A 24,298-nucleotide genomic window follows, 5' to 3' on the forward strand; every position below is an offset into this window, starting at 1 on the left:
GGCGGGGCGGATGAGCGCGAGGTCTCATTCAACTGCTACTCTCACTTAGTGTAAAGCTAAAAACAATGAACGCTGTTCTTATCGTCCTGCTATGTAAGTATATTAGAAATGGTCTTGTAATGCATTTTACTGTACGTTTAAGCCAACCCAAGCTCTCAGTACGTTGCGGTGAGGTACCGGTATGTAATATCATTTTTTTAATAAAGCGACTTTTTATTCAGATGATTTTGCAACATCGGCATAACAACAACTTCGATTTCGATTAGCATAACCAAGTAAACAACATCCTATGTCTCCAAATCTTATGTTTCGCTTCACCGGAGAAAAAGTAGAGAAAGTTTGTGAAAGTCATTTTAGCATCAGCAGACTTAAAGACCTTAAAGACCCTATAGATCGAACACACGTTTGTCTTTCGTGTAAAATGGCAGCGATAAATCAATCGATGGGAGTTTGAATCGAGTTTTGTATTATTTTCTGAGAGTTGGCAAAATTGAAGTGTTTTTTGTTCATAACTTATGGTTTGAAATGTTTTGTAGTGTAAATACTGCATGAAGAAATAGCACAACACTTGCCCTGAAAGCTTATTCAACGTTATGCATTACCGTTTATATGCCTTGTTTGCGAGAATAGCCCGTTAGGCTATAGCTGACACGTATTTTTGTAATTGTATTCTGCAAGAAAGTTCTTACCATTTTGAATACGTAATGTTGTTTTTTTAATCATCTGATTAATTTTTCGGTCACTGTAACGAAAGCGCAAGCATCCAGGGATTCCCCTTCCTTTCCCCTGAGGTGCTTTCCAGTGCGTATGGCGAAATAAAGAGTATGTCATTGAAGTAGGAAATTCCCATCTTTGAGTCACGTAATTTCTTTTTACTACCACTATTACACGTGGAAGTATCAGAAACAAAACAAGAGACACGTCCCATATAACAGGTTGTTCTTTGATGTGCGCTGGATTTTATGTCGTGTACATGCGAAGCTAATGTTTTTATTTGTGCTTTGGGGTTCATTACTATTGTCAGAATGTTTAAATAAAAATAAAGATACAAACATATTGTATATCCTAGAGATTAATAATGGGTGAAATGGAGAGAGATTAACAATCACTGTCCAGGTCTTTGATTAATGATAAGAAGATGAAACCAAAACCGGTGAATCACAGAAGTGTTCATAGTCTAATGCATTTCTTTTCTTCTTTTTTTTATTAAGTTGCTGCTGTGGGGTCGGCCATAAGCAGCTCAGAGGTGATGCAGAAAAACATTCCTTACTCCTGCTGCCAAAGTAAAGCACTGGAGTTTGACCAAAACTGTGAGAACACCTGGAGTGTTAATGGCAAGGTATAAATATTCCTGCAAGTTCACACAAAAATCTGTGTTACAAAAATCTAATAAAGTGTCAACTCCTGGTTCTGTTCTTTCACACATCAGCTGAAGTCGGCTAGTAATTAAAAAGGCATGGTTAGAGATACTTCAATTGTTGAAAGCAGTTTTTCAACTATGACAAGAATGTACAGTCAACAAGCTTATTTCAGAGGATCAATGAGTCCAATATAAAAGAAATAAGAACTCTTTTGAACATTAAGCCATGTAAAGCCACTTTAGAGCCCAAGAATACAATTCTAAAGCGAGCAACTGGTATAAAACCCCCAAAACAACCTACTAACTCTGCTTTTGGGTTTGTTCCTTTCTGCAGACCTTTGCCCACTCCAAACGTGTGAAAAAAAGCTGTGTACATCCATGCCAGAAAATTGAAGGTGGAACAATTGTCATGGATGAATGCGTGGATCTAAATGTTACCACAGTTTGTCATATGGTACGTTATCCACTCGCCTCTGTCAGTGCGCCCCAGGGTGGCTGTGGCTACACTGTAGCTTGCCATCACCAGTGTGTGAATGTGTGTGTGAATGGGTGGATGACTGGATATGTAAAGCGCTTTGGGGCCCTTAGGGACTAGTAAAAAGCGCTATATAAATACAGGCCATTTACCATTTACCATATTTGTTTTAACTTAGGCCCTTTCTAGAGGGAAAAACATTATGTAAAGTCATGTATGATGCAGTTAAAACCCCTAAAAAGGGGTTTGTTTGAAAGCATGGTTTCTTGGAGTCATTTCTAACTAAGTACAGACTCCATAAGTCAATTCAGACAACTGTACATAATTACAAGTTATTGGGATGTATCATGACTTTGCCAAGGTCTGGAAAAATACCCAAACAGTCATGCTCAAATAGGAGGAAATTGATTAAGATGTTCAAGGTTCTTTCTTGGTGCCAACCAAGAGAAGTGTGTGCTCCAAAATTAGCACCTTCAGGCTCAACTAAAACTTGTATCTGTCTACATGGACAACCAAAATGACTTCTGCCTTCACTTTGTGGGTGTACAAGAACCACTGGCAGCAAAGCAGTACCATGAAAACATGATGCTACCACCATCATGCTTTACAGTTGTTACAGAGCTCTTAGGTTTGGAAGCCTCACCTTTACCTCTACAAGCATACCTTTTGTCACTGTGGCCATCATCTGACCATAAATCTTTAAGGAAATGAACTGAGGAGGGAGCCTAATAGTACATCTTTCACCATTTTGCATTATTGTGATTGCAGCCATTCCTTAGCTCTCTATGACTGGTGCTTATGGCCACTGAGAAGTAGTCATGGCAGTTTACATATTAACAATCATGAAACTCTGGTTTGGCCATTATGCAAATGTACTGTTAGGGAAAACTGCAGTTAGATGAGACTTAGATGAGAAACATCTCTCAGGTCTCTTCTGAAAACACTATGTCCAGATAAACAGATTGCTGATGGCTACCAACAGCATCTGCTTGAGGTGCCATTTGAGAGATGTTTAGAGATGTTTAAACAAATTTTAGTGGGGCTGTATGTATAACTTTGACCCTGTAATGATTAGAGGAAAGCAACGCTGAGAGGAGATACATATCCAGTGCTGGTCCCATGCACAGGTACATGGGAGCATAGGAGGTGAATCTGGTGTCAAATCTGTGCCAGATATAAATATGTAGATCTCTGTGCTGTGGTGACCCAAAGGCATGGCAGTCAAAAGTATCCATTTAAAGTCATGTCAACACAATAAAGAAAGAACTCTTCAGGTTTATTTTCACTTTATCTGTTACAGCGCTCTGGTATTGTTAAAGAGGAGTGCATCCACTACCAGAGCCAGCCCTGCTCCCAGACTGTTCCTAAGGATTTTAATGGGTCGTGTAGGCATCAGAGTAAGTCTTGTTTTATACAATGACAGACAGATTTTTGACTGTGTTTTTAAACTCCATTTTTGAGATACATAAACATAGACCTAGATTCCACTCCCCAAACAATGTTTAAGCTTATTTTTATTTCTCTCTTCAAGAAGATGATACAATTTTGAATCGGTGTAGTGAACTGTAGGCCATGATTATTTTCAGTGAACAAAAAAAGGATAAAAAAAAAAAAACACTCCCGTGCATGACATGAATCACAGTCTCACAGCCTTCTGAGTGACAGTAAAATTATTTGTTTTCTGCAATGTTTTGATGTTATTGATGTTATAACACAAGCAATATCAAAACATCAGCAGCTGTTGAACATGTTGAACAGCACATGTTCAATACAGGACTAAAGTAGATGGTCTAGTAGAATGAGGCAGTCTTAAAATACTCTTTAAACTCTCCATCATGTGTCTAACATGACACATATTTACATAGGAGTGCAATGCTACTAACCAGACACGAATGTCCCAGGTAACAATCTTGTTATAAGGGTGGAAATGTTCCCGTTTGCTTGCAAACAGTGCTCAGCTTATTAGCACACAGTACAAGTCATTTAATCAAATCAATGGAGAATCCAAAACTTTGTGTTATGGCATCTATTCAGTAAGCTGAAAAATATTTAATTCCACAATAGAGACAAAGGATGCACACATTAAAACTAGTGAATGCTATATTAGCACCTATCTGAATAGTGGTTTATTATAAGCATGAAAATCTAACCTGCTAACCAATTTTCTTTCTGCTGCAGGCACCGTTGGATTGGCACTACTGACAGCCGGATGGATTGTGAAGCAGATGATCTCCTGAGTCGTCTGCTTTTGCCAGAAAGAAAAGATGCTTTTAATATCAGGGGTGGAAGGTATTTCTGCTAAGGGAACAGCTATGCTTTTGCTTCCTGTCAGCTTGAATCAGTTTGCACTGTCTCGCCATGCAGTGCCGTGTAGACAGTGTTTACCATGAAGGCAATTTTATACTTTTATACTTTATACAACTATAAGCTCAAAAATATTATATTTACACTTCTTCTTACAGCACTGAAACACTTTATCATTCTTCAGGCACATCGGTTTCCATCCTTTACTGTTAAATGACAAAATGAAAGTGATTTAGAGAGCATTGGAATATATATCCTACAACCTAAAAACCTCACTTTTTTTTTTTTAAATTTGAGTCGTGTTTCTCTCAGGGGTGTATTTACCAAGAAAGACCCTTTTAAAAATTTCATGGATTTCTTCCACAAGCCAAAATAATAATGATCACCAGTCAATTTTTTCGCTTTTGTCTCCTTGCCCCTTTTGGTAAGATTTTTAAGTTTAGTGTTAAATGATGACAAAATATTTAAAAAGTGTAACATTTTCCTTATTAATGAGACAATTTGCTGCTACCATTTATTTATTGACACTGAATGTGTATGGACATGACCTGCTGCTATTTAAATGACAAATTTATTGATGAAGATAAACATTCAATTTATTTGAAACACACTAAACTACAGTACAGAGGTGTACTTAGCTGCTACACTTGGTAAATACAACTCCCAGAGTTCACTGAACAAAGCTGCTCACAGAAACCTTTCAGAAATTGTCACTAGTGTATTATGAAGGGAAGAAGGTTTCTGTTGTGTCATAGGACTGGAAGAGGTTTAAAAAATGTGTACATGCCAATTTGATGTTTACAAACCAGTGATGGTAAAAATCCAGGTACTAATTTTAACAAACTGAAAGTATAAACAGGTCCCACTTGTCACTTTACTGTTATAATCTCAGGAAACAAAAATACAGTGAAGTGCTGACAAATTTATTATTTATTTATTTAAAAGAATACCCTGAATGCACTTGAAAGAAGGTCAGAGATTGTCGAAGCAGAAAAGAGCATCTTATGTTTGTTTGGTTTACTTGAATTGCACCAGCGACCTCAAAGCTGTATTTTACTACTGTAGGACTAAACCAAGCACAGAACACAGCTTGTTTTAGTGTTTCATACATTTTCAAGCATTTCTAAACAAACTGCTCAAAACTAACTAAACTAATCTAAACTGGTCAAAACAATTACCACTGACACTATCCAAAGTAACAAAGCAAATATTCAGGTAATATCTGTTTTGAAACCACTTACTGACATTAACTGAGCTGCTAATAAATAAGCTACTTTCTTTGAACAATTTTATTTTTGAATAAATATGCTCCATATAAACATTTCAAGTTATGACAAAATAAGCTATTTAAACTATGTGATTGGTGCCTTGGGAAACTGAGATTAGGCGTTTTTAAAAACTTTTATTTTTAATTTCATAATGGGAAATTGACATTTCTTTTTTTACAAAAAAATATCTGCTGCTTTTATTCATTTTAAGTGGCTAACAATAAGGTATTTACAGCTTTTTTGACAGGCTAAAGTAAACTCTTTTTAGCTGAGATTTAATAAAGAATCAGTCAATATTCAAGACAATACTCATAGATTATAGAATTTTATTTATGTTGTGATCCATTCTTATTCTGCAAAATGCCAAATTTATGTGTGGCTCATCTTATTAAAAGATGACATAAATACAGTTATGTGGCACATAGTTAAATAGCTGAAGGACAACACCAGCACTGGAAGGAGTAACATTCCCTAAACACACAGTTCTCATGTACAGCTCTTCCTGCAGAACTCTTAATGCAATGGCAGCTATGAATGTTTACAATATGTATTTGAATAGTAACTGTAACGGTTTTACTACATTTAAATGACAGCTACAACTAGTAAAGCAGAACCAAAGCCATTCTCTGTATAGATGGAGTGGAAATGAGATAAACTGCCAGTATTTCTTTACCAATGTTTTCCACTCCATTTCTCTCCTCCCTACAATAACTGTTTCGCCCAAATGTGGCCCATATCTGCAGTTTTCTCTACAGGCACTTTGGCCTTGATTAATGGTACTGTACTGGTACTGGTGGAGTAAGTTTAATACCAGGCTACATCTGACCCAACACTAGCTGTGACCAATGTTAGGACCACTCTGTGCCTTTTATCCATGTTTGGCAGATGCACCATTTGCCAGTTGCCATAAAATAGCCAGATTAAACCCAGATGTGTCTTCTTTCTGGAATACATAATTTTCTTTTGTTTTTTTTATTGACCTCTCATGTGTTTTACAAATATTCGACACTTCCACTCCAACTAGGGAAACTATTTTACATTTTATTACCAACTTAAAGTGTAAAGTATTAAAAAATAAAATATTAACAGTGTTTTCATTTGGACCAGATGAATATGTAATAAATTGTCCTACACATCTGCTACATTATATATAAGGCATTAACTTTAAACTCTTTCTGCCCATTAAAAAATGCATTAAAAAAATGTGAAAAAACACACAAACTTTAGATTTTCTCTAATTTTTTTTATCATCAAGACAGTCCATGTACTTTCAATACAACATGTTTTAATTGTGATTTTTTTAATCAGTTTCTTAATCATATCATTAGCTTTTGATTAAATAAAATAAAATCAATACATTTGTTTTAATTAACAAACAATTATGCTCTTTTTTGCTTCCCAATTATCTCTTATCTTTTGAAAATGATTATTTCATTAAAATTGGGCATTAAGTTAATAATAGAAACATTCCAATAAAAGCACTAAAAAGCTGTCCCACTGAAATACAAAAAGGACATATCAAACGTAACAGCTGAGTATTTAAAAACTATGCAGCCAATTAAGTGGTGCTTTTGTTTGTTTGTTGTGTGTGTTTGTGTGTCTGTGTGTGAGAGAGAGATATGGGGTGGGGGACTTTTAGTATTATTGTTTTTATTAGAGACTTCATTAGAGACTGGAAAAAAATGTGAAATAATCAAAAACAAAAAACAAAAACTGAGCCAAATAGAATTACCGGTAATAAAAAAAAAAAAAAATTGCTGTGTTTGAAAATCCTACTGCCGAATAGGTGTTTATTTATTTGTTTGTTTGTTTGTTTGTTTTAACCACACTGTTGTAATATGATCTATTGAAGCACCAAACATTAGAATGTAAAATTCCATATTTTTACAGTCATGTGTCATTTCATGCAGTAGGGTGTAGGGTACTTATGTGCTTTCCTTCTTGTGTTGCTGCTATCATATGTTAATCAATGCATCAGTGCTGTCCATGCTGGTAGTATAATATTATTGCACAGCTATGAAATAAAACAAAACAAAACACAATTATCGTGTGTGCTGAGTGCTTTCTTAATGAAGAGGTAACAGATGTAGTTTTATACAAAAAGTCCATGTCACTGATAATCATAGTTTTTAAGTTGGGTTTTTGTTGTGCACAAAATTGTCCTGTACTACTCATTCTGCCATTTTATTTTGTTGAAATGTTAGTTTGAAACTATAACATTGCTTAGGTCACACAGCGGACATGTCTCAGCCTCCACCACTCTCAGCACTGGAGCCCCCCAGGGGTGTGTTCTGAGCCCCCTGCTGTACTCTTTGTACACATATGACTGTGTGGCCACTACCAGCTCCACCACCATCATCAAGTTTGCTGACGACACCGTCGTGGTGGGCCTGATCTCTGATAACAACGAGACGGCCTACCTGAAGGAGATTAGGAATCTGGAGAACTGGTGCCAGAGGAACAACCTCCTTCTAAACGTCAGTAAGACAAAGGAGCTGATAGTGGACTTCAGCACTAAGCAGGAGAGGAACTACCAGACCCCCGTCATCAACGAGTGCCCAGTGGAGAGAGTGGACAGCTTCAAATACCTCGGAGTTCACATCACGCAGGACCTGTCATGGTCCTGTCACATCAACACCGTGGTGAAAAAGGCCCGACAGCGTCTCTACCACCTCAGACGCTTGAGAGACTTCCAACTGCCCTCCAAGGTGCTCAGGAACTTTTACTCGTGCACCATAGAGAGCATCCTGGCGGGAAACATCTTAACCTGGTTCGGGAACAGCACCATGCAGGACAGACGAGCTCTACAGAGGGTTGTGCGGTCAGCTGAGCGCACCATCCGCTCCGAGCTCCCTGACCTGCACTCAATCTACAGCAGGCGGTGCTGGACCAAGGCCAGGAAGATCGTGAAGGACCTCAGCCATCCCAACAACAGACTGTTCTCTCTGCTGAGGTCAGGAAAGCGATTCCGCTCCCTGAAGACCAACACAGAGAGACTGAGGAGGAGCTTCTTCCCGCAGGCGATACGGTCTCTCAATCACACCACCACACAGTACTGACCCACACATATGGTTCTTACACACACACTGGACTTTCTGGACATTGTTTTTGCACACATTGTTTTTTTGCACAACACTGGTCACTATATTCTTCATTTCCGGTTAATACTTGTACAGCTGCTGTTATTGTGTATATATTTATTTATATTTAGATTTCTTCATACATTCTTATATAGTTCTATATTGTGTATTTTGTTGTACAGTTATTTTATTTTCAACTTTAATTTATATATTTTATCTTATTCCTTCCCAGTTAAATTTACCCTTCATTCTAATTTGTGTTGTACAGTTATTTCATTTTTAACCTTAATTTATATTTTATTCCTTCCTAGTTAAATTTACCCTTTTTAATTTTTCATATTTATTTCCTATCTCATTCATAGCCTTTTCCTTTTTTGTTTTCTTTAGGTCACGAGCAGTTGTCCAAGCATTTCACTGCATATCGTACTGTGTATGACTGTGTACGTGACAAATAAAATTCGAATTTGAATTTGAATTTGAATTTGAATTTAGTAAATGTGTATTTTTAAGCCACACATTACCATAAGTGTACTTTTCATATACTTGAAAGAAATCCAGTGAAAAAAACCTGATAATAAGAGTGTAATATGCTATTTTTCTTTTTCATTTTTTTTTGAATCACTGAAAAAAAGATGTTTATGACGTCGTGGAAGATCCAGGAAATTGAAACCAGGCCATTTCTGGGGTCATTGACTGCAAAAACTTTGCAAAAAGTAAAATAAAATAAAAATGCACCCAGTCAGAAAAACTGAAGACTCAGACTGACTAAAGAAACATCTGTTTATTTGTTTCAGAGCGCAGCACATGTACTTTAGAGTCTTTACAAAATATTTACATAGATTTATCTATTTATTCTTTGGGTACCAGAGAAATTAAAAAACTAAAATGAAGAAATAAGGAATCAGCTTGGGATAATTTATCATTTTCTAAAATCACAACATACACAGCAGTAAAAACTGCTGCAGAGTTTGAACACGTATGAAATATAATCCCTGTGTGGTATCAGATGTTGACTAGAGGCATGAGATTTCTGCACAAGTCAAGTGCATCATGACACTACACTTTATCCACTGACATTTATATCACAGCTTTTGACAGACTATTGTCACAATATTGTATGTAAAATATTTCATTGTTAACACGAAGTTATTCCTATAAGCACCATAATATCTGATGTTTAGTTTCAGATTTTTTAACTCACTGGCCCTTTCACCAGACCCTGCTCTTTGCGCATCACTGGTGCATAAATGCTGCAGTCTCGTGCCTCGCAAAATCCCGGTACACCTGCAAATCCAACCATGCCGGGTGGACCCACGGGACCAGGAAAGCCACGAGCCCCACGGGGACCCTCCATGCCATCTTTTGGTTCTGCCGGGTTACCTGGTGAACCTGTAAAAAGCAAAATTTGAAAAAAGAAAACATAGTGCAAACATTCATTACGCTATATCAAGACAGTACTGAGTTTTTGGCTAATTACGGACTAAATAAATAAATTAGTATGTTTTTTATTTTTTGTTTTAAAAAAATTCAGGCTTTACTACTTGTTTATTACAGATACACTGTTATCTTTCACTGTTATCTAATTCAAGATAAAAAACAAAAAAAAAAAACAGTCCTGAAGTAATGTTTACAGGATGTTTGACAGTGTGGATGCGACCAGTGTCCTACCTCTGAGTCCCTGTGGTCCGTTGAGTCCTGGCAGCCCTATACCCGGATCTCCTACAACGCCTTTGGGTCCCTTTCGACCTTTTAAAAAAGATAAAAGATGCAACTCACAAAGCTGCACAACTATGTTTTCAAACGTTTTTTTCCCTTTTGATGAAATACTGACACTGTGAGTAAAAACCATGGCAAGAATACTATTCTAAATGATTTTAAATTGTTTAATTTACACTAGTGCCGTTCTTTAGCTATCCAACTTTTTCCCCACTATGTGCCCTTATATGTCCATCTTAACCTTTCAACAGTTCTTAAACTCTAAAACCTTCAATAAAAAGCATAAATATAAAAAAATAACATAGGTATTTAATTGGTCAAGGGAGTAGGAAACTCTTGCCTCTGTCGCCGGGTGTTCCCTTTTGTCCCTCCAGTCCTCTGTCACCTTGAACACCTCTGGCTCCTTTTGCTCCGGGTTTTCCTACTTTACCCTGGTAGATGAAGGCAGAAATTATATTAATATACTAATAGGTATAAGGGCAGGACATCCAAGAGTTTATATCACATCCCTAGTTTATCTCACAGCAGCTATTAAAATGACAAATAAATAATAAATAATAAAAAGACTGAAGAGGGACTTGCAGCTTTGCCTGGTGGCCCTGGTGGCCCTTGAGCTCCTGGGGGCCCAATGAGTGTCCGGTTGTTGATGGGACAGCCCTGAGAGCACTTGGCTCTGATGGAGGAAGCATACTGAGAGATCTGAGCTGTAACAACACCTCTGCAGAGCTGCAAGACCTGCTCATCAGTAAGCCCAGGACCCTGCAGGACAACAAACAATTCAAATTCTCTGCATCAATGCTGCAAAACTCCAGCGTTACAGTAAGAAGCTATCATCTTACTCTTTAAGTGTGAACGAAATAATAAACTGGTCAGGTTCAGGCAAAATCAGACATCTGATGCTGATCACTAGAGGTGTTGGAAGTTTCTCTGACGTCTAAGATACAAAATGAATGATAAGTTAGTCACGAAAATATTGTACACATTAATTAATAATGGGAATTCATTCTAATTATTAATGATTTTAGTAGACTGAGGCCCAGCTCTTAAGAAGACACGTTATTGTGATTTATCCAACAGTAATTTTTTCTGTGATATTATCAGCCTTCTGTTTGTGAGATGTATAAAAGCTAAAATAATATAAGCCAATAATATTTTCATATAACATTTGGACTTTTCAAAATGACTAACTGAAGTGAAAATAATGGAACCAGGAAGGAAATGACGTCAGGGAAATAAGTTTCAGCGATACTTTTAGTTCCTCTTTTAAATAAGGCAGTAGATATTATTTAGAACACACTGAGTGTGTTTCAAGTTTAACTTAAGTTGAAAACAGGGATTTTTCAGTTTAATCAGAATCAGAATACTTTATTGATCCCTGGGGGAAATTATTTTTTTGTTACAGTGCTCCATTATAAACAACATTAACAAGACAGACCAGCATGTCATGGAGTGGGTGGGAGGTGTTATCCAACATTGTCTTTATTTTGGACAATTTATTTTATTTATTTAGTGGTGAAAAACAGCAAACATGAACCTTCAAGTATTAACACTGATGAACTGGTGTTCACAATGGTTACAAATGAATATTGTTTCAATGTTCAATTTGGTTAATTCAAAAATCCATGCATTCTCCCATGCAGATGTTACTCACAGATGGACCTTGCACTCCTTTAGGTCCAGCTCGACCCTTAAGACCTGGGTCCCCGGCTGGACCACGTTGTCCTCTGACCCCTGGGATGCCAGGAGGTCCAACCGGGCCTGGAGCCCCAATGGGACCAACAGCTCCCTTAGGCCCACGCTGTCAAAAGAAGATGTTTCAAATGAAGAAGAAAGAGGCATGTGAGTACTTTTACACTACAACAGATTACTGTTTATACCCCAAAAAGCGTAATTAGTATGACTAATTTTTAGTTAGTTGTCTGAGTTTTTGCAAATTATATGTTTACACAGATTACAGCATGGGCAACGGGGAAGTGAAGTGAAGGGATTTTGAAAATGTGTGATGATGATAAAAAAATTTGAATGTTTTGTCTTGAAATCCCATCATAATAACATAAGCTTCGGGTCAACTGTCAGCTGTTAACCTGGCAGACAGTGTGGAGAAATCATAAACAGTTCTGCCAGCTACGAAGAACAGATGCTAATGTAGATACCTCTGCTTTGAGACAAGTGATAAAGCTGCAGCATCAGAATGTCTTTTGAAACAATGTTACACTGGATGCCTGTTTGTATGTTTATTCTGAAAGTTGTTGTTTCATAGTTTAGAACAAACTTCATGCTGCACTGAAGCAAAGGACAATACTGGAGCAGGGCTGGACTGTCAGTTTTCCCAAAGGGCTATGTGACTAACTGGGGCTGTTGTGGATGACTGAACCAACAAACTTAACTCAGTTGTACTCAGTATTAACTTTATCTCCTTCTAAGCTTATTGGTGCAGTACTCCACACCAGTCCCTGTATAACTTTGCCTTTTTCAGCTTTAACATGACAATACCCTTGTGTATAAAGCCTGTTCCCTAAAAAGTGGGTTTTCTGATGTTAGTGTGGGAAAGAAATGACTGGCCTGACCTGAGTTCAATGACATGCAACTCCTTTAGGATGACCTTAAAACTCTGAAGGCTATCCAGACCGATTAGCCCTGTTTAATGTTCATGGTTTTAAATTATTTATATATTTCTTTTACATATGGAGTAATGTGTTCTGATTTTTGCCTGATATATGTAGGATATTCTACTAAAACCGATAACAACTTGGAATCAGTATAATAAGGAAAGGCATGAAATGGTTTTTTTATGGATTCAGAAACTCACGCTGCATCATGTGCATGTATTTCTATGACATTAGAGTAAAAACAAGAAATGTAAATCAAGTACGCACCTGTCCTCTGTCTCCACGGTCTCCTACGCTTCCCTGAAAGGTAAAACGAAAAAGGAACAAACTCAGTGAGTAAATCCCAGCGGGGGTGGAAAGAGGAAATGAAATGGAGAGTACGGTTTGTAGGAAGATGTTTCTTTATCTAACTGTAAACAGGTAAAATCACCTTCTGTCCTTTCTCGCCTTTCATGCCCTTCTTCCCTGCTGCACCCTGCAGGGGAAAGTAAATATGATGAAAGAGGAAGTTGTTATGATTGGCAGAGGATATAAAATATAACCAGCAGCAGGTGCTTTATTTCTTGAGTCACCAATAACAGAACTAACAGGACAAGCAGGAATAACAAAACACCACTCAATGGTGGGTAATTCCCTTCTGCGTTTAATCAGGTCAGGAGACATTTTCAGAAACAATGTCTTTACCCACATCCTACTGACAGGGGTCCTCGCAGACTCCTGCAGAATAACTTTTTTCCTGTTGTTCCCATTTTTTTAAGACTTCAGTCAATTTGTTCCAAATGATGTGACACCATTATTTTCTATTTTGAGTAGTACTTTCTAAAAATACTAATGTTTTAGAGACCCAGTTCAGTGGTGTCAGGATATCATCTCTGCTTTCTGCAGGTGGTAACCTTCAGCTTGCACTGGGGTGGTTTGCATCTGACTATAAAACATTGAGAATTATCATCTCCAAGTCTGAGGCCATGGTTCTCCACAAGAAAAGTGTGGAGTGAAATTTGTCTGGGTTTAAGGATAAGTTGCTGCCCAAAGAGTTTATGTATCTGCTTCATGAGTGAGGGAAGAAAAGAGCAAGAGACTGGGAGACTGATTGGTGAGGCATCTGCTGTAACACAGATACTGCACTGTTCTGCTGTGGTGAAGAGAGAGCTGGGGTTGAAAGTGAAGCTTTCAGTTTATGGCTCATTCTACATCTCCACCCTCATCTGAGCCACCACCTCAGTGTAGTAACTGAAAGAATAAGACTGCAGCACAACTTTGTCCAAAGCATGTTTATGCTCATGCTCAGAGTGAGGGTTCTGAGCTTGGCCATTCGGGAGGAACTCAAAGTACAGCTGGTATTCCTTCACATCAAAAGGAGCCAGCTGAAGTGATTAGGGCAGGAAGCCTACTGGATGTCTCCGAAGGCATGTCCTGGAGGAGGTCTCAGGACAGATCTTGGACATCAAGGTTCAAGGTTACTTTATTTATACCTGTAGGTAAATTTGCTTTACAGAAAAATGATAGCATTAGTTTGCTATTATTTTTTCTTCTTGCAGTAAATTACTCTTTAGTCTGTATTCTGTTTATGTTTAATATGCTGGTAACATGAAGGATAAAAATGATTAAGATGGACTGATAGGCCCCATGCTGATACGTCTGTGCCCCCCTTCCCCGACCTTCTTTATGCTGCTGCCAACTTAATACCAAATATTAAATAAAGAAATAAAAAGTGCCAACTAAGAAATTTTGATCATGTTTCTACAACCATCACAAGATGTCAGCAGTTAAGCAGAGAAGCCCAGACCTCCCTCTCCCCAGCCACCTCCTCTAGCTTATCTGAGGGAACACCAAGGCGTTCCCAGGCCAGCCGAGAGATATCTCTCCAGCGTGTCCTTGGTCTGCCTCGGGGCATCCTCCCGGTGGGACATGCCCAGAAGACCTCACCCAGGAGGCATCCTAGTCAGATGCCCGAACCACCTCAACTGGCTCCTTTTAATCTGGAGGAGCAGCAGCTCTACTCTGAGGACATCATGGTGGTGCTATAGTTGCTGCCTCATAGGAAGAGGGTGTTAATCTGGTGGGGGACTGAGTAGTTTGCAGATGTGTTGAAAAGGAAAAGTATTTTTAACTTTCAGCCAAATTTACGAGTGGAGCGACAACCTTCCAACTTTCATTTTGAATTAGATCTCAACAATATTAAGACATGTGGTTTTACTGCTATGGTAGTTTTTTCCTCCGTTTATTCTACTCCAACATAAATGAGAAACTGCTACACCCATGAGATAAAAGAAAGCCTTAAGCCTTAAGCACACACACAAACACTAGCAGCCCCTGAGCCTTGACACTAAATAATACCCAACAAAGTTCATGTCAAACACAACAAAACTCTGACAACACAGACAAGGGAACTCCCCAACTTAGCTATTCAAACCGCACCTCCGTCCACACACAGACACATGAAAGCGATTGTAAATAGGAAAGTATTTAACTAGCTACTTATTCTGACCATACAACTGACAAAAGATTGTTTGTCTGTTTTCACTGACTCAGAGTTTTCATCAAAGCCTGAACTGAATTTGAATTTTGAGTCAGCACTCTCTGGTAGCTAATGTGTTATGTTTTGTTTTGTTTACAAGTGAAAGTGTGTCTGGTCTTTTAGGCATACAAAAGGTCACAAGTTACAGTCGCTATACCTTTATTTTATTTTACTTTTGTAATGCAGTTTGACTGTATAGTTAAAGAACTCACCTTCTCCCCATCAGGTCCCGTCTCACCTTTTGGCCCCTGTTAAAAAAAAATCAATTAAACACACAACTAAATAATATATCTTGATATTAAAGGTCTGTTGGTCAGTTCTGAAAATTATCAAAATGTGTGGAAGACATTTGGAAGAATGACTAAACACTAAACTAACACAAATAGAATGATTAGCACAATACTTAAGTTAATATTTAAACTATAACTGCTTTTATTAGTTTATTACAAGTTGCTAATACAGTAATCCTGACTGCAAAACCGCCTGGTAACCACCCATTGTTTTGGTCACTAGGAGACTGCGTGGAAGACACAGAACTGTCTGCAAAAACTCACTATTTGCTGACTTTTGGTGGCACTTTTTTCAAGTTTCACTACTGCTCTTTTGAGTAGTTGGCAAGTGTTTGCAGACAGGTTGGTGTCTTCAAAACAAACTACTGGCAACTGTGGTAATTTGCTGACAAAATCAAGTGTAAGGAGGTTTTTGGTGCAGCAAAAACAATGCAATGTTTAATATTTCTTAAAAGACTGAAAGATAGAAGAGAGAAATCCTTGAAGATGTTGAACACAGAGTATTGCGTGCACACACTTTTGGGCCTTGGAGGCCCTTTGCTCCTGGTTTTCCTGGTATTCCAGCATCTCCTTGTTCTCCTTGGGCTCCCTGTTGAACAAATAAAAAAAGCAACTGAAAATTAAATAGGCTTGCGCTGAGCAAATATTTTATCTTTCATTTCTGCTGTTTTTACAATTATATTAAAAACAGCTAAAGAAATCTTAAGCTATTGCCTAAACGGTAACTTTGAATAGACGATGATGAGATATGAAAATCAAACAATTGGTCACTTAACGATATTATTTACATTACAATAATCAGTCAAAAGACTTTCATCAGAATAATCAACAGTCTTACTGAAACTGACTCAGTCATTTTGAAATCACATTCATGTCAAGACTAAAACAAGTAATGGGGGAAAAAATCTGCATTTCTCTGAATAAATATCTTGTGGAGTGCCACAAGGGTCTATGCTGGGGTTACTTGTTGTTTTCTCTGAATTTGAAGGAAATCCATCAACCACTTACATTTCTATATGCCAAAGTATATATCAGGTATGCTGCGCTTAAAGCAATGTTTGGTTTTGAAAAGTTCTCTGAACACCAACTTTGAAATAATTACTCAGGATTTAACTGATAGAATCCACTGTAATGAAAAAATGTAAAAGCACTGTATGGTCAGTCACCAGTTTACTGAGCTTCTCATCTCTCTGTCAACCTCTTCTCCAGATGTTCCAGATATGTAACTCTGGATTAAAGTATATTAGAGACACATAAAAATACATTAAGTTTGCCTGTTGGATCTATTAGCTATAATCCAAACTAACAGTGTGTTTGTTATTTGTTTTTTTTACTATTAGCGATATCCTCTTTTCATAGTTTCACTGTTAAGGTCACATGGGTTTCATTGACTGGATTCATGCCAAAATAATCTGCTGATTTGAGCTTTGGGAAAATTCTTTACTTATTCAGTAGAACAGCTGCTAAAAGTTGTACAGTGTTATGTTTTAATGAAAACCACTATCTTCACTTCCACTTCTGGATTTTCCCTGACTTGCAATTCACTGATCTATGGACAGTTTCCATAACTTAGATCAGCTGAACTGAGAAAGAATTAAAAAAAAAAAAAAAAAAAAAAAAAATCAGTCCACTGCTAAGTATCTATTCTGTGCATCCAGTAAATAGCTTGAATGTACTCAGATTCAATATATTTTTGTAAATAATTTGTTAGGTTTGATATTTCCCAGGATTATAAATAATCTCACCGCATTCATCTGTAACTGTTTGACGTTTTCTGCTTTCAATTTCTATTTCTTAAATAAAATGCAGCCCTATTATTCATATTATCTTCATGGATAAAAACAGATATGAATTTGTTTATGTCTAGCAATATGTTTCACTTCCCTTTGGTATCTCCCAGAAAATTAAAAAGAAAAAAAAAACACTGGCATATAAAGGCTAAATGCAACTGCTAAAGTTCCCCTAAGCCTACAGAGACCATAGATTTCACACAACATTAGTTTGACATTTACATGGGACTGGCCAAAGAGTGGTAAGACAATGAATAACAACGAAGCAGCAGATGTCGCGATAACCAAAGGGTCTGTCCCTATTACTCAATTTAAACCCATGTGTAACTTTTTGGCTTCTCAGACCAGATAACCCAGGTGGTCATAGGGTTCTTTCTCAGTAATTTGTTTCTGTTATTGGGAAAACTACTTTTACAAACTGGCTATGAAGATTTGTGTTTTGTTTTTGATGAAAGGTTATATGTATTTAGTTTACTGATTGTCAGTGTAGGTTCTTAGTCATCCAGGACATGGTAGTCTCGAGTGCCTAAAAAGAAACCAAGTGGACTTTTTTAGGTTTGTGAAGATGTTTCTCCTCTCATCCAAGAGGCTGTTTTAAAGTTCCAGGGATTTATGCTGCATTCCAGATTCCAGATATCTTGGAAGTCGGGAGTGGCATCACTCCAGAGTTAGAGCGCTCCAAGAAAAACAGAATTTCTTTTGACTGTCAGCAAGCTAGAGCCATTCAGGTATCACTAGAAATAAAGCATAATATTTATTCTTTATGCTTAAAAAAACACATTTGTGGATAGAACCTGATCACTGCTCTGCATAGGACTTATTTAATGAGTGAAAAATACACAAGAGTTGGAGTACAGAATAAAAGTTTGCAGTTTTACTATTGTTTACATTCAGTGCTGCCATGTTGGTATGCTCCATCTTTTCAATTGGGAACTTTGTTCCACAATTCTAACCCGACTTCCAAGTTATTCAGGAGCGGGTTAGAATTAACACAGTATGCAGTATTAACCTCCAGTGGGAACTGGAAGTGGTCTTCAGGGTTGTTGACACATTAATAATCATCTGAGATGTCACATGAGTCAAGGAGTGAAAAAAGCATTGGGTCATTCGGTCACTGAGTTGTGTGAAAGTGTGAAATCTTTGTAAGATGTTGCCCAACTCCATCATCGAGCTCAAGAGCTCATAGTTTGAGCTCTTGAGGTCACCCAGACAAGGTGCGAGTTGCGGTTGAAACACCTGGGGAGGGATCTCGAGACTGGACTGTAGGTGAATGACAGCTGGTGTCGTAAGTCATCACCTCTGTTAAGTGGTTGTCACCCACCTTCCCAAATGAAAACTTTGGCACTGGCAACATGACATTCTAAAAATAATAAGTTGTTCTTAAGACAATGTTGCCAATGTTCTTATAATTCTTACCTGTTGTATTTCACTAACATTACATGGACAAAAGCACTGGGGCAGCTGCATAATAGATGTACAGGAACTGCTTGGCCATCGAAGTCCGTATCATGAAGCTCAGTTTTTGTGCTACTGTTTAAGCCAGAGGGGGTTTGGAACTCTTACTTTAATTTATCGCACAATGCACCTCAGTATTCAGAAACCCTGCTCTGTAATTTGAACAGTGATCTTCCACTCCATGTCTGAATTGCTGCCGTTCTTAAGCAATAACAACACTTAAAATTTATCACTGAATATCAAGAAGGTAAGATTTTCGCAAAATGGCTTCTTTTTTAACCATTACTGCATGGCTTGGTGCTACATTTTGTGCACCTTGTGGAAATGGGGCTAAAAATACCTGAATTCAGAGGTGGTCTTTTTTGTCCATATAGCGTACATTTTGGATCCTTTCTTACATTTAATGATTGATAAAAAATTGTGGGGCATTGGGAATAAACTGTATTTCAGCTCCTGCAGCGGGGCATTCCAGAAAAAGTCTGAGAACCACTTGTGACAGGCAGGGACCTGAGATCACTGGACTAGAAAGACTGGACTGGCCTGTAAGTAAAACACATGTGCAAAAGTAACTCTTTTGCTCATGGGAAAATCCTCCAGTTTAAGGGAACAAAAGAAGAACTGGAATGGGCGTGATTTATTGTGGGAATTGTCACAAGAGCTGTTGTATGTTTGTAAATAAGGAAAAGAACCAAACACGGAAATGGACTGTGGGAGAAAAAAGGAAAAACTGAAAGTGAGTTTTTGAGTTAATTGACTGGGCTTTCCTAAGTGTGATCAATTGAAAATTTATGTGTTTTTCATGATTGGTGTTTCAAGACATTTAAGTGGTTATGGGTATCTAAATTTTGCAATTTGTCTTTCCCACATTGTATTATAACTGTGACGCCACTCACTCACCCCAGCGCCCACTCTGCCTCGAGGTCCTCTGATGCCACCATCGCCTTTACTCCCCTGCCAAGGAAGAGCAGGTAATAACAGGTTAAAGGAAGAAAACACAAAATAGACACTAGAGCCCAGTTTGTGTCTGGATGACAATAACCTATAAAGTTTTATGACTGTAACTTCCACAGTTCACATTTCAGTATCATGTTAACAACAACCTGTCCTGACATTTAAGCACCATTCAGTGTATAGAAACCACCTTTGGGGCTAATTCCTGGTACAGTAGGTGGCTTTAGGATCTATTTTTCCAATGACTTTTACAAAAGGAGTCATATGGTGAAAGAAACATTGGTGGTCCAGGGTATATGCTACAGCTGTGTGTTGCTGTTAAGGCCACAGTATTGCAGAACTACAGTAAAAAAGAAAAAAGAAAAAAAAAGAAGGTTTTCACTGGAATTTTACAGTCCTTTGAAAAAAGGTACACATTTACTGCTTCCATAGGAATTAACTACGGAAATCCAAATCAAATCCACTTGATTAGCTGATCATCAGCAAGTGTGAACATTTATAAAAAGCATAAATTTTTTCTGGAGCATTTAGGTGTGCATTAACACAATACCATGCAGTGCTCAAAGAAACTGCAAAAAACCCAAGAGCTATATCTGAGATCCTAAAGTCCTCAGCAAACTGTCAAAGTTGACGACAGTCCAATAAGAAAAAAAAAAGGGGTGATGATTTGAGCTTGTTTTCGAGCCTGGGCACTTCAAAATTATTGAATTGAACATGATTTCCTGTGTATGCCAAAGTATTCTAGAGTCAGAACCAGAATACATTAGTTATTGTTCTTATAAAATAAACTAAATAAATAATACCATATATGAAAGTCGTAAAATACAACAAAATGACTCTAATAGATATAAATAGCCCTAATTATAAATATTCCAGTATATTACACAAATTAAACATATATGGTTGACATTTAGGTGCCCATCTTATCACACTGTACTTTGTTTTGTTTTTTGTAGAGAATGTACAATGGGTGTACAATTATTGCAGTGTGTACTTGTGCTTTACATGGATGAGTTGTACAGAGATGCACAGGCAGGAATGATTTCCTGCGTCGTTCAGTAGTGCATTGGGGTAATCTCCGTGTCTCTCTTGTTACTGGCCAAGATTTCATGGAGTGTATGGGCGGTACTGTCCAGCATTGTCCTTGTCTTGTACAGCCGCCTCTCTGAAACCACCTCAAGAGAGTCCATCCCCACAACGGTACTTGCCCTGTGGACCAGTTTATCCGGTCTTTAAGTCTGACGTCATTAGCCGTGTCTGTGCCCAAACTCTGCCGCAGGTCCCTAAGTCAAACGATCACTGCGGCATCACTGAGAGTTGAAAAACTGTCTAAATTCTTTCATCTGTAATAATATGATCCGTGTGGCTGCTTTACCAGGTGTAACAATGAAGTTTAACATCCAGGCATCCATGAAAACAGAATTTATTAAATTCAACAGCGTTAGAAGTTAGCTTGCTAGTTTCCGTCTAAATATAATATACCATGTTCTGACTTAGAGATTTCTGGAAAAAAAATTAAGACGTACACCTCTGCTATCACGTCCAACATAAATGAAGACAAAATACTAAACAGAAGTGACGTTTGTAGGGTTGCTGAAGTTGGGCTAGCTGGTATATAATGATGTGCTACGACACTAGCGACACAGCTATGTTAGCATAATATAAACACAGTGAAGCTGGAGGATGAACGCTAACTTTTTTCCACTCAATAGTGAGGGATCCTGATTGTTAGGGACAAATGCAATTGCATGGCAGGATGATGTAAACGGACCAAACTTCAGTCAAGAGAAAAACTGAGATAATCCATCCACAATGCGAGGTTAATCATTAATTTATTGCTCTATTAGCTGGGCTGTAGTTACAACGTAAGGTTTTAAAAACTGAGCTTTAAAATAAATAGCGGTAATAAAAACCGAGAGAGGCCAACAGTGATCACTGACAGTTTTTAGGGCTTGTTGATAAGAATAGGATAAGATAGGATAAGATACAAAGCATTAAAACATGTTAAAAACACAACAGCCTTAATAAACGCAGGGTAGTTTGGGCCCGAAAGGAGGGTTCATCACATCATCACTTAAAGACCGGATTGAACCTATTGGCATTCGCGACCCTCAATCCCAACCATGTGAGACCATCTGTCTGGCAGCTAAAGCTTGGTCAAATGTCAATCATGAAACAGGATAATGCTGCCTAGCACAGCAGTAACTCTACAACACAATGAACGAAAAAGAAAAGAATTGAGGTGTTGCAATGGTGCAGTCAAAGTCCGGACTTGAAACTGACTGAAATGATGTGGACCTTAAGAATGCTGTACATGAACACAACGATATGAGAGACTTCTAGTCATACAGAAAACCATTAATTCTGGTTATTTCTGCTAAAGGTAGTTCTAAAATCTGTTGACATGTGTTTAGTTTTTCACGAAATTGCGTAGTACTTCATCAGGAAAATGAGTCATGTCATGAGTCATTTTGAGGAATAATCAGAGACCCTGCAACATGTTTTGTAAGTTAGACAACACTGAATAGTCCAGACTCTTTTTATGACTCGCAAAAAATTCTGCTATTTATGCAATTAGTATAAAACAAAGAGACACTGACTCAGAAAATACCAGGAAGTAAAAACTAACTTATAACTATGATGTCTACTCCAAACAGTGGGGCACAGACAAAATGAGAAGTTTGCAATTTGAACCAAATTATTTCTGCTTATTTGGTACTTGAGCAGATAGAGCGCAATGTTTTTATTCATGTAGGAATTACATGTTCTGAAGTCGTAGCTCTGTGTTCTCCAATGAAATGACTACTGAGGTTCATGCAATTTCTTAGAAACATGAACTGGATGTTTACAACAAAGCCTTGTTCTGCCTGTGGTTACCTTGGCACCAAATGGCCCCGGTTCTCCCATAAACCCTGGGACTCCTATAGGACCCTGTGGAAACAAAAGGTAGGAGTCAATGGTTGTAGACATAGAAACAAGTGCACAGTTTTTCTTTTACTTCTAATCTACTCACATCTTCTCCAGGGTCACCACCTCGTCCTGGCAAGCCACTGTAACCTTTAGTCCCCTGAAAGAGACCGAAGGAGAGAAGGATATAATCAGACAAAAAGCAAAGATTGTCTATAAATTTTTTTAATATATTGCAAAACGTCATCCAAAATGAAAAGTTTTAATGACTGCTAAAACTACAAAACTCAAAAGGCATATTGAAAGGATGATAAATGTGAAATGGACTGGTTCTTATATAGCACTTTTTCTACTATACTATACATAAGAAGAAACAGAAGAAAAACAAAGAAACACTACTGGTGAAGATGCACATACAGGGAGTGCAGAATTATTAGGCAAATGAGTATTTTGTCCACATCATCCTCTTCATGCATGTTGTCTTACTCCAAGCTGTATAGGCTCGAAAGCCTACTACCAATTAAGCATATTAGGTGATGTGCAACTCTGTAATGAGAAGGGGTGTGGTCTAATGACATCAACACCCTCTATCAGGTGTGCATAATTATTAGGCAACTTCCTTTCCTTTGGCAAAATGGGTCAAAAGAAGGACTTGACAGGCTCAGAAAAGTCAAAAATAGTGAGATATCTTGCAGAGGGATGCAGCAGTCTCAAAATTGCAAAGCTTCTGAAGCGTGATCATCGAACAATCAAGCGTTTCATTCAAAATAGTCAACAGGGTCGCAAGAAGCGTGTGGAAAAACCAAGGCGCAAAATAACTGCCCATGAACTGAGAAAAGTCAAGCGTGCAGCTGCCAAGATGCCACTTGCCACCAGTTTGGCCATATTTCAGAGCTGCAACATCACTGGAGTGCCCAAAAGCACAAGGTGTGCAATACTCAGAGACATGGCCAAGGTAAGAAAGGCTGAAAGACCACCACCACTGAACAAGACACACAAGCTGAAACGTCAAGACTGGGCCAAGAAATATCTCAAGACTGATTTTTCTAAGGTTTTATGGACTGATGAAATGAGAGTGAGTCTTGATGGGCCAGATGGATGGGCCCGTGGCTGGATTGGTAAAGGGCAGAGAGCTCCAGTCCGACTCAGACGCCAGCAAGGTGGAGGTGGAGTACTGGTTTGGGCTGGTATCATCAAAGATGAGCTTGTGGGGCCTTTTCAGGTTGAGGATGGAGTCAAGCTCAACTCCCAGTCCTACTGCCAGTTTCTGGAAGACACCTTCTTCAAGCAGTGGTACAGGAAGAAGTCTGCATCCTTCAAGAAAAACATGATTTTCATGCAGGACAATGCTCCATCACACGCGTCCAAGTACTCCACAGCGTGGCTGGCAAGAAAAGGTATAAAAGAAGGAAAACTAATGACATGGCCTCCTTGTTCACCTGATCTGAACCCCATTGAGAACCTGTGGTCCATCATCAAATGTGAGATTTACAAGGAGGGAAAACAGTACACCTCTCTGAACAGTGTCTGGGAGGCTGTGGTTGCTGCTGCACGCAATGTTGATGGTGAACAGAT

At 38.1% G+C, this 24,298-nt stretch overlaps 2 protein-coding genes across 2 annotated transcripts in view; one reads left to right on the forward strand and one right to left on the reverse strand.

The window, feature by feature from the left end:
* LOC308406415 (uncharacterized protein) lies at positions 1-7,807 on the forward strand. Its single transcript, XM_080897414.1, has 5 exons — positions 1-93; positions 1,212-1,339; positions 1,695-1,814; positions 3,136-3,232; positions 4,014-7,807. The coding sequence occupies exons 1-5, from the start codon at positions 66-68 to the stop codon at positions 4,070-4,072; spliced, it is 432 nt and encodes a 143-aa protein (XP_080753540.1). The 5' UTR covers positions 1-65; the 3' UTR covers positions 4,073-7,807.
* A 1,475-nt stretch (positions 7,808-9,282) lies between these two features.
* The window catches only part of LOC308406411 (uncharacterized protein), a 32,940-nt gene continuing 17,924 nt past the window's right edge, over positions 9,283-24,298 (reverse strand). Inside the window, exons 15-26 of the mRNA XM_080897410.1 lie at positions 22,830-22,883; positions 22,694-22,747; positions 19,763-19,816; positions 16,138-16,209; positions 15,543-15,578; positions 13,243-13,287; positions 13,080-13,112; positions 11,855-12,001; positions 10,786-10,962; positions 10,544-10,634; positions 10,156-10,233; positions 9,283-9,876 (exon numbers count right to left, since the gene is read on the reverse strand). Of these exons, the coding sequence (XP_080753536.1) occupies positions 9,680-9,876; positions 10,156-10,233; positions 10,544-10,634; positions 10,786-10,962; positions 11,855-12,001; positions 13,080-13,112; positions 13,243-13,287; positions 15,543-15,578; positions 16,138-16,209; positions 19,763-19,816; positions 22,694-22,747; positions 22,830-22,883 (1,038 nt within the window). The 3' untranslated portion in view covers positions 9,283-9,679. The remainder of the gene's footprint in view (positions 9,877-10,155; positions 10,234-10,543; positions 10,635-10,785; positions 10,963-11,854; positions 12,002-13,079; positions 13,113-13,242; positions 13,288-15,542; positions 15,579-16,137; positions 16,210-19,762; positions 19,817-22,693; positions 22,748-22,829; positions 22,884-24,298) is intronic.

Source organism: Rhamphochromis sp. 'chilingali' (assembly GCF_963969265.1).
Source record: "Rhamphochromis sp. 'chilingali' genome assembly, chromosome: 11".
Lineage (NCBI taxonomy): Eukaryota > Metazoa > Chordata > Actinopteri > Cichliformes > Cichlidae > Rhamphochromis > Rhamphochromis sp. 'chilingali'.

Bases quoted from the DNA above. Each gene is read 5' to 3' on its own strand.
- LOC308406415 (XM_080897414.1), top strand. From the start codon at position 66: ATGAACGCTGTTCTTATCGTCCTGCTAT. The intron at 94-1,211 runs GTAAGTATATTA...TTTTTTATTAAG, and splicing joins TGTTCTTATCGTCCTGCTAT to TTGCTGCTGTGGGGTCGGCC. The intron at 1,340-1,694 runs GTATAAATATTC...TCCTTTCTGCAG, and splicing joins CCTGGAGTGTTAATGGCAAG to ACCTTTGCCCACTCCAAACG.